General features: G+C 43.9%; 1 protein-coding gene across 1 annotated transcript in view; it reads right to left on the reverse strand.

The window, feature by feature from the left end:
• Positions 1-214: 214 nt before the first annotated feature.
• Atp2a2 (ATPase sarcoplasmic/endoplasmic reticulum Ca2+ transporting 2) overlaps positions 215-14,903 on the reverse strand; it is a 60,371-nt gene continuing 45,682 nt past the window's right edge. The window contains exons 12-21 of the mRNA XM_045133149.1: positions 12,045-12,167; positions 11,522-11,740; positions 9,759-10,094; positions 6,894-7,114; positions 6,384-6,586; positions 5,281-5,366; positions 4,942-5,075; positions 4,256-4,373; positions 2,580-4,170; positions 215-1,015 (exon numbers count right to left, since the gene is read on the reverse strand). Coding sequence (XP_044989084.1) covers positions 3,901-4,170; positions 4,256-4,373; positions 4,942-5,075; positions 5,281-5,366; positions 6,384-6,586; positions 6,894-7,114; positions 9,759-10,094; positions 11,522-11,740; positions 12,045-12,167 — 1,710 coding nt within the window. The 3' untranslated portion in view covers positions 215-1,015; positions 2,580-3,900. The remainder of the gene's footprint in view (positions 1,016-2,579; positions 4,171-4,255; positions 4,374-4,941; positions 5,076-5,280; positions 5,367-6,383; positions 6,587-6,893; positions 7,115-9,758; positions 10,095-11,521; positions 11,741-12,044; positions 12,168-14,903) is intronic.

Raw genomic sequence — 14,903 nt, forward strand, 5'->3', positions numbered from 1 at the left:
TTTCAGGCTGCTGTGTATGCAGCATCAGCATCCCTGTAGCTAGACATGCTACTGTTGCATCACAAGGTCCTAGTGTTAGTTTACTTAGTGACCAGGGAGGCTTGTTTCCTTAAGACCTACTGGTGAGTGTGTCTCACAGGAGTGAGCTCTGCTCTCCCACAGCCAGTGCTCATCAGCCCTCACCCCTTTGATCCAGCCAACACCACACTGAGAATTTACTGTAGAATAGATTTATTTACCTGAAACCATGTCTGTGCAATGCTTGTTACCAGCACAGAAAGGAACAAACTGATCTCTATTTACAGTCTACAGCCAAACATGCGCTGTGATAAATTGACGCTGAGCATTTTATTAAGGTAAATGTATCACAATGTTTGTATTGCACCAACATCTGTCTACTACTTCTGATTTCATTAAATAAGTTACATTTAACAAAGTGTGAAATAGCTGTCTGCACACTCAAGAAAACAATTGAAGTTATGAACTTGAGGCCTACATTTTAACTGTTCAACACTTGTAGTGTTTTTAATGATTTATAAATAAGCAAACTGTACAGGGCCAATTAAAAAGTAGCATGTTTCAATGTCACTGTAGAGCAATCTGGCTTCGTACAACTGAAGGCATGCATTACAATCATACATCCATAGAGGCTATGACAATTTCACAGAGAAATGTGGACACTTGGCTGATGGCTTCTAGATTCTTGGATAAGGTTTCAGAACCTCACTCTTGCAGTAAGGAAACCAAACTTCTCTGGGGAGGCTTTGTGATTCATTAAGGTAACTTGTACATTTATAATTATTACTTTGATTTAAAAACTTAAAAAAAAAAACCCATTGGTAGTACACATTTCCTCCACATTACACACAATGATGGGAACTTTTACTATTTTTCTTTTTCCCAAAGACCAGTCATGCAGAGGGTTGGTAGATGTGTTGCTAAAAACGCACATGCACGCAACCGAACACCCTTACATTTCTGCAAAATGGTTTAGGAAGCGGTTACTCCAGTATTGCTGAAAAGGAAAGAGAGAGGAAGTCAGATTCATAAACTCAGGGAGGAAATGTTAGAAGAACTTTCTACAACCCAGACCAACAGTGACAGGTGGAAAGGAATCACGAGCTTGCTCAAGACTGTTCCTAAGGCTTGGTAACTGCCCTTGTGCCAACTGCCTGGCCCACAAGAAAGTTCTCTAAGGCAGAACTGTGAATGTTTCAGGTGTGAGGACAGTGACAGCAATCAGGGAAGGGAGGGTCTCAGTGAGCCATGCAGAGGGTGAGGCAGGTGTTGCAGGAGTGAGCAGTATGGCACTGGCGCAAGGCCTTCCTGCTCCCTCCCCATCCTTCATGGTGGCCAGTCCTGGACTATATAGGCCCAGCTCTGACCACAAGGCAAACTGCACTTAGAGGCCAAGGGCAACTGTGCCTCTTGGCATGCTGCTGCTCAGCACTGAGCCAATGCTGTGATCTTGGACTTTCCTGAGGTTTGCCCACAATTAGTGGGCTGAGGTCTAGTTTGAAGACATGGTAGCAGCTGCTAGGAGGGGCTGGTCAGTTGCCTCGGCCTTAGTAGCTCACTTAGTAGGATGTCAGGTTGGACCCAGGGCAGGTTTTCCATTCAAGAAAAACTCAAGGCCGAGTTTCAGATTAGGATGCCTTCATGGCACCGCCTCTCTACTTATTGCTGTCCCTACAAGGGTGCTGGCAAGTGTTATAGAGGCCTGTGGCTGGGATGTGCTTGAGGCCATGCTGGTGGTCATCGTGGGCGGACTCAACTGAAGGGGAAGAGGTGCCGACATCTTTTCAGCTGGCTTACCTGGCCCACTCTAGCTGTTGGGGCTGACAAAACTGGAGGCCAAAATAAGCCTATATGGCCTGAAAGGCCATGAGGTTGACAATCTGTAAGGCTGCAGCTGGCCCAGGACCACCCCCTTATCTGAAATGACCATTGATTAATAAAGGCTAATTGGCCAGTTCCTTCTACTCTACTCTATGGCATCATCTAGCACGCTGACCCCTATTCTGGTCTGTTGACACGTACCTTTGAGTTTAACTCACTCATACTAGCTGATGGTTAGGCTTGGGGACCAAGCAGAGCCATGCCCTAGAAACTGCTTTAACACATCCTGAGATGGAGTTCCAGCCACAAAGGACATGACCCAGAAAATAGAAAAAAGTGGCCTACTTAGGGCAAATCTTTGGATGCCTGAGTTTACATCTTTCCTGGGGTGAGATGACTTCCTGTGGCTGGTCAAGATCCCAAGCCTGTGGCATGTTTTTGGGTACCAGAGGTAGCAAAGCTCCTTAGCCCGTGGGTCAAGCAAACCCCAAGTCTTCCCCCTCACCACCCCTGTCTGGCACTGGTCCTTCCCACAAGTCCAGTGTGCAGTCTACAGGTGTTTCCACCTGGCACCTGACACTCCATGTTTCCTAGGGGGGTAGGTGGCCGGATGGGCACAGCCACCCCCTTCACTGTGCAAAGGAGCCAGGCAGCACATTAGCCACAGAGGCCATCTCATCCAGTGGCATTATCTTTACAAAGGCTAAAAGCATCCCAACTCTAGGGAGAAAGATACTCACATTAGTTGATGGATGTTGGAAGGCATTGGAGGAAAACACCACAGTTAGGACTGTTAATGACTCACACTGCCGTTAAGACTGATCTTGAACATGCGCAAACGTTCACGAGTCATGGTGGTGGTTAGTGCCACATTCAAATAAAAATATTTCTATACAGTATGTTCATTTGGTCATGTGCTATTTACAGATTTTACAAAACACACACACACACACACACACACACACACACACACACACGCACACTCGCTTGCCCTTACATTCCTTATATGAGGCTACAAACATCAGGCCAGCAGAAACTTGCATAAATGTATATCACAGATGACAATTCAGACCTACATGTAAAAAACAAAATCTCCATGACTACCTATGCAGCAGAACAGGACCCCTTCTCCCCTCAGGAACAGGAAACTAAGGTTCTAGCTAAGAACGTTAAGAGAAAGTTGGACTGATTTGGATAGTTCAGGGTAAGCCACTTAAGAACAAGACAGTTATTATTTTTCTCTGTCCATTTAAAATGTTTTATTTTTCTTTTTAAATTCTAGAGTGTGAAGTGCCACTGAAAATAGGCAATGTTGGCAAAACAATGTCTGTTACAATAAAATACATTAGACATTTAAATAAATAACTTTAAAAACTAAGTGAAGGGACAGAAACCCAGTCATTTGAATCCGGAACAATGTTTTCTGCACAAGCGAGAACAGGCATACCTCTTGTGAAGGCGGATGTAAACAGAACCATCAAACCTACAGAAGCAGCCGAGCGGGCCAGAGTGGGCTGGGGGTGAAGAAAGGCTGAAGGTGCAGGAAGTGGCAAACCAAAAAATACTGACTGAGGTAGCAGGACTCTGCTCAGTGCAGAAAAATTGGCTTATGAATAAAAATTAGACGGTGATATCAAATTAAATCCAGATAATCATGCAAAAGACACAATACATGCTACTTAGTTTTTTTTTTTTAAACCACACACATTCATTTCCTAAAGTCTGCTGCCAATTAATTTGCTGACAATGTCTGCTGGCTCAACTATTTTGTACAAGGATGAGTATTAAACAGAACACTGTACATGCTTTTTCATCTACAAAAAAATATCTGCATAAAATAGTGTTAGTTCTCTGTACATGTCATGGACACTTTAATTATGTGTATAAAAAAGGAAAATCTTGTCCCACTGGAGTCAGAAAAAGCAAAACAAAATCTAGAGTATGAAACCTCCTTCACCAGCCAGTATGTTCATGTGAAAATTCAGCAGAAATAGACAGTTGCTTTAAACAATAAAAAGTTAATTGATTAAGTTAACCATCTTCTGTATGTAGCGCTGTCAGTCAAGACCAGAACATATCGCTAAAGTTAGTGTCTGTGCTGTAGACCCAGACCACCAGGGGCATTATGAGTAGCACAAACGGCCAGGAAATGCCATCGGTGCATGCCGACAACGAGCAGGATTTGGTGGCAGGCTGCACACACTCTTTACCAGGTTCCAGATAGTTGCGGGCCACAAACTTGAGCGTCTCATCCATGAGAATCACAGGCAAGGACATTTTCAGCACCATCAGCCACTGGGTGAGATTCAGCGGTGTGATCTGGAAGATAAGCTGAGACAAACAAGACCCCATCAAGTTTTTACACCTGCCAGAGGGGTGGGCACCAGCCCCCACCCCAGGCCTCTTGATGACTCACTGGCAAGGGTTCCACGTAGAGGATCAGAAAATGGAGAGACATGGACAGGCAAATGGAGCCCACGAGCCAGATATTCTCCCACGGGGGCATCCTCATCAAGGACTGGTTTTCAGACAGGCTGCAGGCAAAGGTAAGGGAGGTAAACCACTAGAGGCAAAGACAGGCAGGCTAGACTACTCTTCAGTAAGGCACCATCCACTGACCTAATTCTAGGGACTGGCCAAGTTAAGGAAGAAAAAATGGTCAGATGTAGGGCAAACTGTTTTCTATCTAGGCTTCAGCACAGCAGATCCCATTTTGGCAGGCTCAATGCTGCTCTCAATTGCCGTGGACATTGAGGCTACTTAGAAATTTCTATTTTTGTCAGTGGCTTAATTGGATGATAACACTTGTCTCAAAGCTAATGAGCAAGAGCTCCATCCCTGTGGGTATTGGGATACATGGGTACTGATGGTCCTATTTTTGCCTACCATTGTTTCTTTTCAAGGAACTCGTGGCTAAAGACTCCCACTGCTTCCGGGGGTGGGGGTGGGGGTGGGGTTGACAACAGTTCTCAAAACTGGTGCTGCTTGTTCTTTTTTCTGTGGGAAGGAAAAGCTTTCCTGTGACCCCCCCATCAACCATGGCCCTCATGATCCCTGAGGCCCTGGTGCTCAAGCCTCAGGCCTGCAGTAAGACTCACTAACCTGTTGAGAGCGTTACACATCTCTATGGTTACTAGAACAGAAAGCGCCATTGTCATGGGGTATGGGGACTCGAAAATTGCACAATCCACTCCTTCAAAGTCCGGGTTGTCGTCTTTACACTGAAGGAAATGACTCTGCAACACAAGTCCAATCACATTCCTCATCAGCCAAGTAAATCCAGGCACCAGCTCTACCCCTAGGCCAGCTCCCAGGATGCAGCTAACCCAGGCCCTAAGGATCATCTCACATGCAGCTGCTTGATTATTTGAACCTTAAGATGATCCAAATCCCACAGGTTCACACATTTTGTGTCTACTGTACAGAAAGGTAGACAAATACCAATTGGTAGAAGGACACTCTTGGACCTCCATCGGCAGCGATGAACCACCATGCAGCAGCACCCACGGTAGCAGCGCCAACGTAACCTGGGAACAAAAATGATACTGCTGATATACAAGGGGCTCTGGTCAGCAATGCTGATGGTAGGTGGTCCCCCCCAGGACAATCCCACATGGGATATGGGGAACAACACATTTCAGCTTGCACTGTTCCTAGTGTTAACTGCTTGAGCCCAACAGCCAGAGCAGCAGACCGCAGGGCTCTAGGATAGGGTGCTTCTGTTATAAAAAAAGAACTAGGGAGAAGGCTCACACACATAAAGCTAGATGTCCCTGCCAATCCTGTCTCTTAGCTAAACAGCAGGTGCAAATTTAAAGGCTGCAGGCATACATACTCCATGAGTAAGGTACACACACAGTGTTGGGGTCTAGGCCACAGCATAAGTTTTAGATAAATTGATATAACCTGGTTGGATACACTACCTTTTTTCTTCCATTAAATGGAAAGAAAAAAAGAAAGCAATTAAGAGATGGCAGAGGAAAGAGTTCAGACTGAGAGACTAAACCAACTCCAGCCATGTGGCAATGATCCCTCCACTCCAGACTCAAATACACTTTCTCAGAAGAAATAAGGACAAATATAATTAGTTTTGTAAAAGCCAAGCAGACTCTGTCCATCTGCTAAAATCTTTGAAGGGCACTTGTCCATAAGAAGCTGTCATCCTTGGAGGAATTTAAAGTAGCATGTGTGCATTTCTGAAACAAGACACCTTTCTACAGCTGCCCAGAGCAGTGTTTTTAACCTCTCTGGGACTCACTTCCCTACCCTATGAGACAGGGAAGAGAACTAGACCTAGCTTGGATGATAGCAGCCATTGTTGATGAGTACAATACTCTCTTCTTTCTAGTGGAAATGGTACTCCGTATTATATATTGGTGGTGATTACCTATTCAAATCTCATTTAGAAGGGAGGACCCCAGCCTGTCATCATCCTTTTATCTCTGTGCAGAAACTAACACGAGAAACTTTAAGTCAAACTGCTCAAGGACCAAGGAAGGGTAGGATGTTAAACAGACTGAAGAGACTAAAACAACCAAACTCACAGCCAATAGCCAGGTAACGGAAAAAGAGCCATCCACTAATGAGTGGTTCCTTCGGGTTCCGGGGTGGCTTGTTCATGATATCCAGGTCAGGAGGGTTGAACCCCAGTGCAGTGGCAGGCAGACCATCAGTCACCAGATTGACCCACAGTAGCTGGACAGGAATTAAAGCCTCAGGAAACCCAAGGGCTGCTGTCAGGAAAATACTGTTTTCCCCCAAGAAAGAAGAGAAAGACTCAGTGATTTTAAAGAATAATTTAAATACCATCATTGGCCTACCCCTCTCCTCCATCCAATCCACAGACAACAGTAAGGATTACTTGGTATATCCAAAACTTTCAGAGGGCCAAAGTTTTTGTGACTTTATCTGGTCAAACACACATTTTGCACACTGGAGCAGAGGATCCCAGTGTCTCCCATTGGCCCACTTAAGCAGAGTAAGAAGAGCAAGCTGGGAGAGTCTTATCGCCACTTCCCACAGGCATGGATAAAGGCACCCAGGCAGAAACCCACCAGACAACCTCTCCCACATTAGATGAGATGAGGTAGCGGATGAACTGCTTCATGTTATTGTAGATAGCTCGCCCCTCCTCAACAGCAGCCACAATAGTGGAGAAGTTGTCATCTGCCAGGACCATCTCAGAGGCGGTTTTAGCCACTGCAGTACCAGAACCCATGGCAATGCCAATTTCTGCTTTCTTCAAAGCCGGAGCATCATTCACACCATCACCAGTCTGAAAGAAAGCCACAACTAGTTCCGACATCTGCACTGTGGTACAGCCCTAGGCAGAGGCACACTAACTAGGTGTAGAAGGAAACTGGGCAGAGTGGTAGGTCTCTGGGTTAAGGGTGACAGAATTTCTCTTTTATAAGTTGGTACCAAATATTTTGCAGGGAAATGTAAATTGCCAACAGTTACCATAGAGACTTCAATCCTACTATCTCAGCCTGCAACAGGTGGTATGCTGGGACATACATGTGCCATCATGCCTGACTTTTTGTTTGTATTTTACACCAACACCCAAAACAAAGCCCATGTGCCCCTGAATATGTAGCAACAAAGAATATAAGTAGAAAAAGGAAAGACTGCAAAAATGCTTAAGTCATTATCACATATTAAAAAGTACTAGCTGGGCATGGTGGCACACGCCTTTAATCCCAGCACTCAGGAGGCAGAGGTAGGAGGATCGCCGAGAGTTCAAGGCCACCCTGAGACAACAGAGCGAATTCCAGGTCAGCCTGGGCTAGAGTGAGACCCTACCTCCAAAAACAAAAATAAGAAAGTACTAAAAATTGCCTACAGATTAAAAATCACCTTCTATGCTTTTCTGAGACAAGGAGGTCTCACTTTGTAGAGCCCTTGCTAGCCTTAACTCACAGCAATACTCCTGCATTAGCCTGTGTTATTACTTTTTTATTTGTAGGTGTAATTCATCATGCCTGGCTACTATTAATTTACTTTTATTTTTTGGTTTTTTTGAGGTAGGGTCTCGTTCTAGCCCAGGCTGACCTAGAATTCACTATGGAGTTTCAGGGTGGCCTTGAACTCACAGCAATCCTCCTACCACTGCCTTCCGAGTGCTGGCTGGGATTAAAGGCGTGTACCACCATGCCTGGCTAATTTACTTTTTGCAGGTGTATGTTGCTGTGTATGTATGAATGAGTGTGCCCATGCCTGAAGTCGATGTCCAGTGTCTTCTTTGATTACTTTCTACCTTATTTACTGAGGCAGGGTCTCTCACTCAAAAGCTCACTAATTTAGCTAGCCTACTAGCCAGCTTTCCCCAGAAATTCCATCTGCACCAACTAAGAACTGAGATTACAGGTGGGAATAATAACTTATGTGGGTGCAAGTGATCTGAACTCAAGTCTTTGCACTTGTGTGGCAAGCACTTAGCTTACCCATTAAACCATCTCGCCAGCCATGGTCTCCTATAACCCAAAGCTGGCCTAGAGCCCGCTAAGTAGCTAAGGATGACTAATCCTTTAGTCTCCAACTTCTGAGTACTTCATTACATGTGCTGTTATGCAGCTCAAAATCATGAATTCTTCTTTAAAAAATATTTTTATTTACTTATTTGTGGAGGAGGGGGAGAATTATGAATGTGCACGCACATCATGGGCCTCCTGTCTGAAAATGAACTCCAAATGCATGGTCTACTTTATGCATATGGCCTTATGTGGATACTAGAGAACCGAACCCAGGCCAGGACGCTTTGCAAGTGAATACTGTCTTTAACCAACCACTGAGACATCTCCTCAGCCCAAAATCATTTTCTTTTTGGTTTCTCAAGGTAGGATCTCACTGTAGCCCAGGCTGACCTGGATTTCACTATGTAGTCGCAGGGTAGCCTTAAGACTCAGTGATCTTCCTCTTCCTTTTGCCTCACAAGTGCTGGGATTAAAGACATTGCCACCATGCCTAGCCTTAAAATTTCATTTATTTATTTGCTAGGGGAGAGAGAATGACTGTGGACACCACTTTGTGCATCTGACTTTACATGTGTACTGGGGAATTGAATCTAGGCTATCAGGCTTTGCAAGCCAACATCTTCAACCATTGAGCCATTTCCCCAATCTCAAAGTCATTAATTTTAAACAAGTTTCATACAGATATGGGAGAATGATACTGGGAACAAATATTGGGCAGAAGATGTCCCTTAGTAGTATCATATGGTATTCACACAGCTCTGCCAAAAGTGTCAAGCCCTGGGTCTGATCTCCAGCACCACCAAACAATAAAAAGAGAGATGGTTTTTAAACAGCAACTTTACTTGGATTGGGCTGCAGAGATGGCTTATCAGTTAAGGCACTTGCTTGCAAAGCCAAAGGACCCTGGTTCGATTACCCAGAACCCACATAAACCAAATGTACAAGGTAGTGCATCTGGAGTTTGTTTGCAGTGCCTAGAGACCCTGGCACACCCATTCTGTCATTCAAATAAATAAAATATTAAACAACAACAAAACTATAGTGGCATTGTCCAACACTGATGGAATGCATCTTGATGCAAGCTTGCTTACATACATGCCTACCAAAACAAAGATGACCTAAGACAGTTCCTCTGAGACTGGTTTCAAAGTCCTCTCCATTCTGAAACAATTTTTGAATTATAATATGCCAATTATTAATTAGAAGAATTCTAAATAAATAGCCCAGAAATCATGACAAAATAAATTCTAAAGTATGATCCTTCCATCCCCCCTGTTTTTTTTTTGGGGGGGACTGCTTTTTGAAATAGGGTCTGGCTACATAGCTTAGAACTTGTGGTGATCCTTTTGCTTCAACCTCCCAAGTGCTGGGATTATAGGTCTGAACTACCACACTTGTCTGGATCTGATGTGTTAGCCATTATATGAAACCTATAAAGCCACTTACCATAGCTGTGATCTCATCAAAGGACTGAAGAAACTCAACAATCTTAGACTTGTGAGAAGGTTCAACTCGAGCAAAACAGCGGGCGTTCATGCAGGCATCTCTTTGGGCTGAGGGGCTGAGTTCATCAAACTCCCGACCTGTAAAAGCCTTTGATGTCACATCCTCATCAGGTGCAAAAATGCCAATGCGACGACAGATGGCCACAGCAGTGCCCTTGTTGTCCCCTGTGATCATGATGACACGGATGCCTGCTTGTCGACATAGCTTCACAGAGGAGGCCACCTCAATCCTGGGGGGATCCAGCATGCCCACACAGCCAACGAAAGTCAGATTGGTCTAAAGTAAGAGAGTCATTTTGAGGTTAAAAAGAACTTCAACCACCACCTACCACCAGATTAATTGCCACTTTTACAGTAGTAACAAAACTTTGTCACTTTTTCTACCTGCCCTGATTTCAGACAGGTTATCTATGACTATGTAGCCCAGGCTGACCTCAAAATCTGCAGCAATCTTCCTGCCCCAGCTGCCCAAGTGCTAGGATTATAGACATATGCCATCAATCCTGGCTTTTTCCTTCCTTTAAAGTATAGTTAAGGATTGAACCTAGGGCTTTGTTTGTGTTAAGCACCTATCCTTACCTGCTAGACCATATCACCAGCCTATTAATATCTTAAGGACAAAATCAATCAATCAAACAAACAAACAAACAAAATATCAGTACACCCTGCCTGATACCATTTTTTTTTTTTTCTTTTTTTCTTCCCCAAGGCAGGGTCTGACTCGAAAACAGGCTGACCTGGAACTCACTCTGTAGTCCCAGGCTGGCTCCGAACTCATGGAGCTCCTCCTATCTCTGCCTCCTGAATGAGTGCTAGGATTCACTCCAAATTACTTTTATTTTAAATATCACTTTAAAATATTTATGTAATTTATTTACTTGAGAAGAGAAGCAGATAGAATGGGCACACCAAGGCCTTTAGCCACTGCAAACAAACTCCAGATACATGTACCACCTTGTGCATCTGACTTTCAGGGGTATTGGAGATTCGAACCTGGGTCCCTTCAGCTTTTCCAGCAAGTGCCTTAACCACTAAGCCATTTCCCTAGCCCAATATTTTATTTCTTTATCTATTAGAGAGAGAGAAAGGAAGAGGCAGAGAAAGAGAATGGGCACATCAGGGCCTCTAGCCATTGCAAACGAACTCCAGACACATGCGGCCCCTGTGCATCTGGCTTACGTGGGGCCTGGGGAATTGAATGGGGGGGGGGGTCCTTAGGCTTTGCAGGCAAACACCTTAACTGCTATTTACCTAGCCCCCCAATTTTTTATGTCTTATAACAATATTCTGAAAGCACAACCTCTAATGGGAAAAAAAAGCATACTGAGAATGGCAGCATCAGTGGCTCACAGCACCAAAGCTATTTACTGTCCAAAATTTTAGGTTATAATCTTGACAGAAAAGAATTACAGCATAGGGAGAGAAGTGGAAACAAATCCTTAACTTGTGTAATCTCACCCTCAACATTTAGTCAACATTAAAAAATATGTACTTAAAAACTTTCATTTACAATGTTTATCACAAGCTTACTTAAGTTCATATTGATTAGCCTACTCTGAAAGCAACACACTAAATTATCAGGATGATATATGTGGCAATGAACGACTAACTATCCAACTACTCCTGTCCCTGGCAAAGATCACCTGACTTCTGGAAACAGCACTATCAGGACACAGGGTGTGGGTGGGGAGACTCTCCAGCTACCTCATATTTGATAAAGTTTGCAGAATCCTCCAGTTGCATCTCTTCTCTCCTTAGTGGGTTGTCGTGAGTAGCCAGAGCCAGGCACCGCAGCGTGTCATTGCCACTGCCCCATTCCCTAATAACAGACATGATCTTCTGTTTGACACCAGGGGTCATGGGAACCTTTGTACTCCCAACTCGAACATGGGTACATCTGTCAATGACACCTTCTGGAGCACCCTAGGAATATTAGATTTGGATCAGTAAATGTGTCAGCTGCCTTACTTGGCAATAACATCTTTCTTTAAAAGTATTTTGTTTTATTTGCAAGCAGAAACAGACACACAGAGAAAGAATGGTTGTGCCAGGGGCCCCAGCCACTGCAAATAAATTCCAGACACATGCAGCACTTTGTGCATTTGGCTTTACATGGGTACTGGGCAATTAAACCCAGGTCGTTATGCTCTACAGGCAAGCAACTTAACTGCTAAGCCATCTCTCCAGGACTAGTAATACCATCTTAATTACAACCTGCTGTACTTGCCTTCACAAACATCTTGCTCATGGATGTCCGGCTTGGTTTGTTTGGTGTGCAGTAGACTGACATTGATTTTCTATCACGTGAAAACTCCAGAGTAAATTCCTTTTTCATCAGTTGTTTGATAACCTGTAAGAAGATCAAAGATGTAATACTGCTAGATTACCATTTCTCAATCTTTTCCTCTTTGTTCAATGATACTAAATACGCATTTTATGACAGATGTTAGGGATACAGAAATAATCAAAGTAACAAGTTTTAGCTATGAGTGGTGACGCACACCTTTAATCCCAGCACTCAGGAAGCAGAGTCTGCAGGGGGATGGGTTGTGAGTTCAAGGCCACCCTGAGACTACATAGTGAATTCCAGGTCAGCCTGGAATAGAGTGAGACCCTACCTCAAAAACAAAGTTTTATCATCATGAAACCTGTTCTATACTTTGAGGAACAGATTTGAATATATAAAAGTAAAATGGCCTTGGAATGAGGTCTATCTACATCCTGGTAGGCCATGGAAAGATCAAAGACCACAGAACAGGTCAAGGAGGGTGAATAAGTCTGGGAGCAAAGTGAAGCAATGTTTCAATGGGGCAGCAAGAGAAACAGCTGACATGCTAAGATGAAAACAGACTTGCCCTAACATACCAGTTAGAATTCTTCTTTACAGTTTTGATGTTTTTTGCCTCACTGAACAAACTAATATGATACTAACATAAGCTTTGGGGTAAATACCCTGTTGACTTTCATACATGTCCTTCTATTAGTTTGGAATGAGATAAAAGTTTGCTACATGCCTTTCTTTATCTTAAGGTTTTCCACTGCTAGTCTTGTTAGTGTGATGGACTCTCCCTTCCTGTACCCAGGCACATTTAATTGTATAAACCTCAACAGCCTATCTAGGAGAGTGTGCTGAGTGGGTTAGACTGAGCTGTGTGTTCTATACTCATCTTCCCAGCCACCCAGATGCCTCAGGTGGCAAAAGGAGAATAAATTGTGTATTTGAATCCCATGTATGTGAGTAGTTTCAGCTATGCACTTTTATTAACAAGGGCTCAATAAGGAATGGATTTAAGGAGGGAAAAGGTTCTGGTATGGAGGGAAAAACAGGCATTTCTTCCAGTTCTCAGGATGGCAGAGAGTGGTAGCCTACTGGGTATGATGATACCCACCTGTAATCCCAACTGGGAGGATGTGATCAGAGGATCATGAATTCAAAGCTATAGGTTCCATATAGTAAAATCTTATTTCCAAAAAAAGTGGCAGTCACAGCCACATGGACAAAACAGTTGATTCTTACCCCATTCCAAGTTTTTACTCCCCCAGGATGTCAGCCAGGCAAGGAATTTGCCTTTGGGATTTTTCAGAGAAAAATGAAACAGATCCACCTGTGTTGTGTTGGCTAGTAGTTAAGACAGCACTTCTAAGTTTCATGTCTAGAATTAAGTAATTATAAACCTGCCATGTTGCCTCTGAGATCCTAAGCACACCACCTAGCACAGTGGTCAGTGTGCATACTGGCTATGAGAGAATAGGTATGGAACTATTCATTTCATAGAAGCCACATAGAACAGATGTTCAAAACTTCCCTAGGCACTGCTAGGAGACTGCTGGCAAGTTTAAAACAAAACAAAACAAAACAAAAAAACTTGCAAGCAGAGAGAAGGGAGGGATGATGACAAGAGAGACAGACAGACAGACAGACAAGAGAACGGGCATGCCAGGGTCTCCAGCTGCTGCAAATAAACTCCAGATGCATTTGACACTTTGTGCATCTAGCTTTACATGGGTACTGGGGAAATCAAACCTAGGTCTTTAGGCTTCACAGGCAAATGTCTTTAACTGCTAAGGCATCTTTCCAGGCCCGTTACTGACTATTTTTAAGCCCTGCCAGGTGTGGTGGTGCACGCCTTTAATCCCAGCACTTGTGAGGCAGAGGTAGGAGGATCGCCATGAGTTTGAGGCCACTTTGAGACTACATAGTGACTTCTAGGACAACCTGGGGTACAGTGAAACCCTACTTCAAAAACTACAAATAAAGTACATAATAGATAATAAAAGAGTGAGAGTAAAAGACAGGGAGGAAGAGACAGACATACGTGCTACTTTGAACATCTGGCTTTAGGGTATTGAGGAATCAAACTATAGCTGGCAGGTTTTGCAAGCAAATGCCTTTAACCACTGAGCATCTCCCCAGTTTGAATTTATTTTTCTTTCCAGGTAGAGTTTTACTCTAGCGCAGACTGACCTAGAATTCAATGTAGTCTCAGAGTGGCCTTGAACTCATGGCCTCCCAAGTGCTGGGATTAAAGGCATGCACCACCATGCCTGGCAAATTATTTTAAATGCTTTATTTGGGGGTGAAGAGATGGCTAAATGGTTAAGGCATTTGCCTACAAAGCCTAGTGACCCAGGTTCAATTTCCCATTGCCCACTTAAAGCCAGATGCACGAAAGGGTATATACATCTGGAGTTCATTTGCAGCAGCTGAAGGCCCCCACACAACACTCTCTGTCGCTCTTATCTCTTATCTGCTTGGAATTAAATTTAAACAACAGTCTGGGTTTGGTTCTTCAGTACTTATGGAGACAGAAGGAGGAGGACTGCTGTGAGTCTGAGGCCAGCCTGAGACTACATACTGAATTCCAGGTCAGCCTTGACTAGAGCACGACCCTAACTCAAGAGAGAGGGAGGGAGATATATTGATTGATTGAGATTAACTGGCGTGCCAGGGCCCCTAGCTACTGCAATCAACCTCTAGATGCAGGCACTCTTTTTTTGAAGTAGGGACTCACTAACCCAGGCTGACCTGGAATTCACTATATAGTCTCAAGGTGGCCTTGAACTCCTACTTCTGCCTCCCAAATGC

Source organism: Jaculus jaculus, chromosome 13 (genome assembly GCF_020740685.1).
Source record: "Jaculus jaculus isolate mJacJac1 chromosome 13, mJacJac1.mat.Y.cur, whole genome shotgun sequence".
Classification (NCBI taxonomy): Eukaryota; Metazoa; Chordata; class Mammalia; order Rodentia; family Dipodidae; genus Jaculus; species Jaculus jaculus.